The following is a 1,722-nucleotide window of genomic DNA, read 5'->3' on the forward strand; positions in this document are numbered from 1 at the left end:
CCCTGGGTACCCCTGTACTTCAACACACAGTCACACAGCCCCAGGTCTCAGGCTGCAGCCCCTGGGTACCCGTGAGTGTTTACATTTACTCCAGTAAAAGCACCTTAGAAGATAATTGGGCTCAGAGAGGCAGAGCTGGGATAGAACCTATGGCATCCCCCACAAAGCTGTAGGCAGAGCTATGCAGCCAGAGGAACTAATTCTAGTCTAGGGGGGGGGTCCACTCACTGCTGGAGCCGCTGCACAGGCAGAGGGAGCAGGTCCTGGAGTTGAAGACCCCTAAATTCAGGGCGGCCTTCCTGAAGCCGCACGAACCTCCGAAAACGTTTATTCTTCTTCAGCTGCGCCTGAATACAAAGGGAGAGTTCGCATCAGGAAGAGAAACCACTCCCTTATATTACACTCTGTGTACACACGCTCAGCCTTCAGCAAGTGGTGCACTCCTGAGGGAAACCTGGTCCTCCTGGGGATGTTAGCAAAGAGCTGGGCTCGAAATACAAAACACTATTAATTTAGGTCTCTAGATTAAGAAGGGAAGGAGGAAGAGAGTTACCTGAAGGATGGCCTGAGAACTCTCGGCATTGGCAGCAAACTGGGTGTAGAGCTCCAGGTGGGAGCAGAAGCCCTCTAGCCCCGGCCCCCAGTGCCCTTCTTCCAAGTAGGGAAGCAGCTCTCTGTGCAGGCAAAGGACAGTAAAAAGGCAGGCCAGCAACTACTCAAGCTCTCCCACATATACCTCCCATAACCCTGTCTCGGAGGCAATGCTATTATCCCATTTTACAACTGGAGCGCAGGCAGGTTGAGGCATTAGGCCAAGGCCACAGGTGAAAAAGCTGGCAGATGAACTTGGCCTTTCCGGCTAGGCTGCACCGCTTCCACTCACAGGCTGGCGGCATAGATACGCTCCCAGTTCCCAAACAGGGCCTGGCGCTCTGGTGGTCGTAGTGTCCCCTTGGCTTTCAGGATCCCCAGGAAGTACTGTGAAGGAAACGAATACAGTTTTCTCAGTCTGTCGCAAGAGAAAGTCAACGTCGAGGTGCAGCCAGAAACTGCAGACCTCAGTCCGAAGCAAGGTCTGAGACCCTCCCACACCCCCGCCGAGCCCCACCGTGGCCACAAGGCCCAGTTGTTCTTGGTAGCGCCGCTCGGTCTCCAGCAGCTCCCGAGCGGTGCAGACACGTTTCCGTTCCCAACGAGCACGCTGCTGTCGCACCGGGCAGTGCGCGGTGGAGCCTGGGCTCTCCATGCCTGAGCCAGGGTTCCAGGCTTCCCGCAGTGTCGCGCTGGAGATTCAAATTCCAACCGCTCGGGGGCGGGGCCGCGGAGGTGCGGCCCGGGAGCACAGAGCATGCGCGGGCAGCGGCTCGCGGGGCGGGTCCCCTCTGCTGTGTCTGCCCCATCCGCCAGGGCGGCGCTCTAGGTGCGCTGCGACGTCGCGCAAATGCCAGGTGTGGCCGCTGTGCAAGGCGCGAAGGAGGCACAGCTGTCTGAACATGGAAACAGGAGACTACAAAATGCAGACGTTGACAAGGACTCTGTCTAACTGCAGAATTAGGAATGTGGGGATAAGTACCGTCCATACTACGTCCTGAGTCCATGCCAGACAGAGAAGCACTTGGCCAGTCATTCCCAGTGCTTTCACCAGCTAGGAACCTTTGAGCTTTGGACCAAAGTGTACAAGTTTTAAGTTACCGTGTTTCTTCATTTAATTTTTTTTTTTTT

The 1,722-nt window shown here is 56.0% G+C and overlaps 1 protein-coding gene across 1 annotated transcript in view; it reads right to left on the reverse strand.

Annotated features, from left to right (window-relative positions):
- The window catches only part of Arhgef39 (Rho guanine nucleotide exchange factor 39), a 4,143-nt gene extending 2,811 nt beyond the window's left edge, over positions 1 to 1,332 (reverse strand). Inside the window, exons 1-4 of the mRNA XM_005362375.2 lie at positions 1,109 to 1,332; positions 884 to 978; positions 554 to 674; positions 229 to 347 (exon numbers count right to left, since the gene is read on the reverse strand). Coding sequence (XP_005362432.1) covers positions 229 to 347; positions 554 to 674; positions 884 to 978; positions 1,109 to 1,246 — 473 coding nt within the window. The 5' untranslated portion in view covers positions 1,247 to 1,332. The remainder of the gene's footprint in view (positions 1 to 228; positions 348 to 553; positions 675 to 883; positions 979 to 1,108) is intronic.
- Positions 1,333 to 1,722: the final 390 nt, after the last annotated feature.

This window comes from Microtus ochrogaster, linkage group LG5, assembly GCF_000317375.1.
Source record: "Microtus ochrogaster isolate Prairie Vole_2 linkage group LG5, MicOch1.0, whole genome shotgun sequence".
Lineage (NCBI taxonomy): Eukaryota > Metazoa > Chordata > Mammalia > Rodentia > Cricetidae > Microtus > Microtus ochrogaster.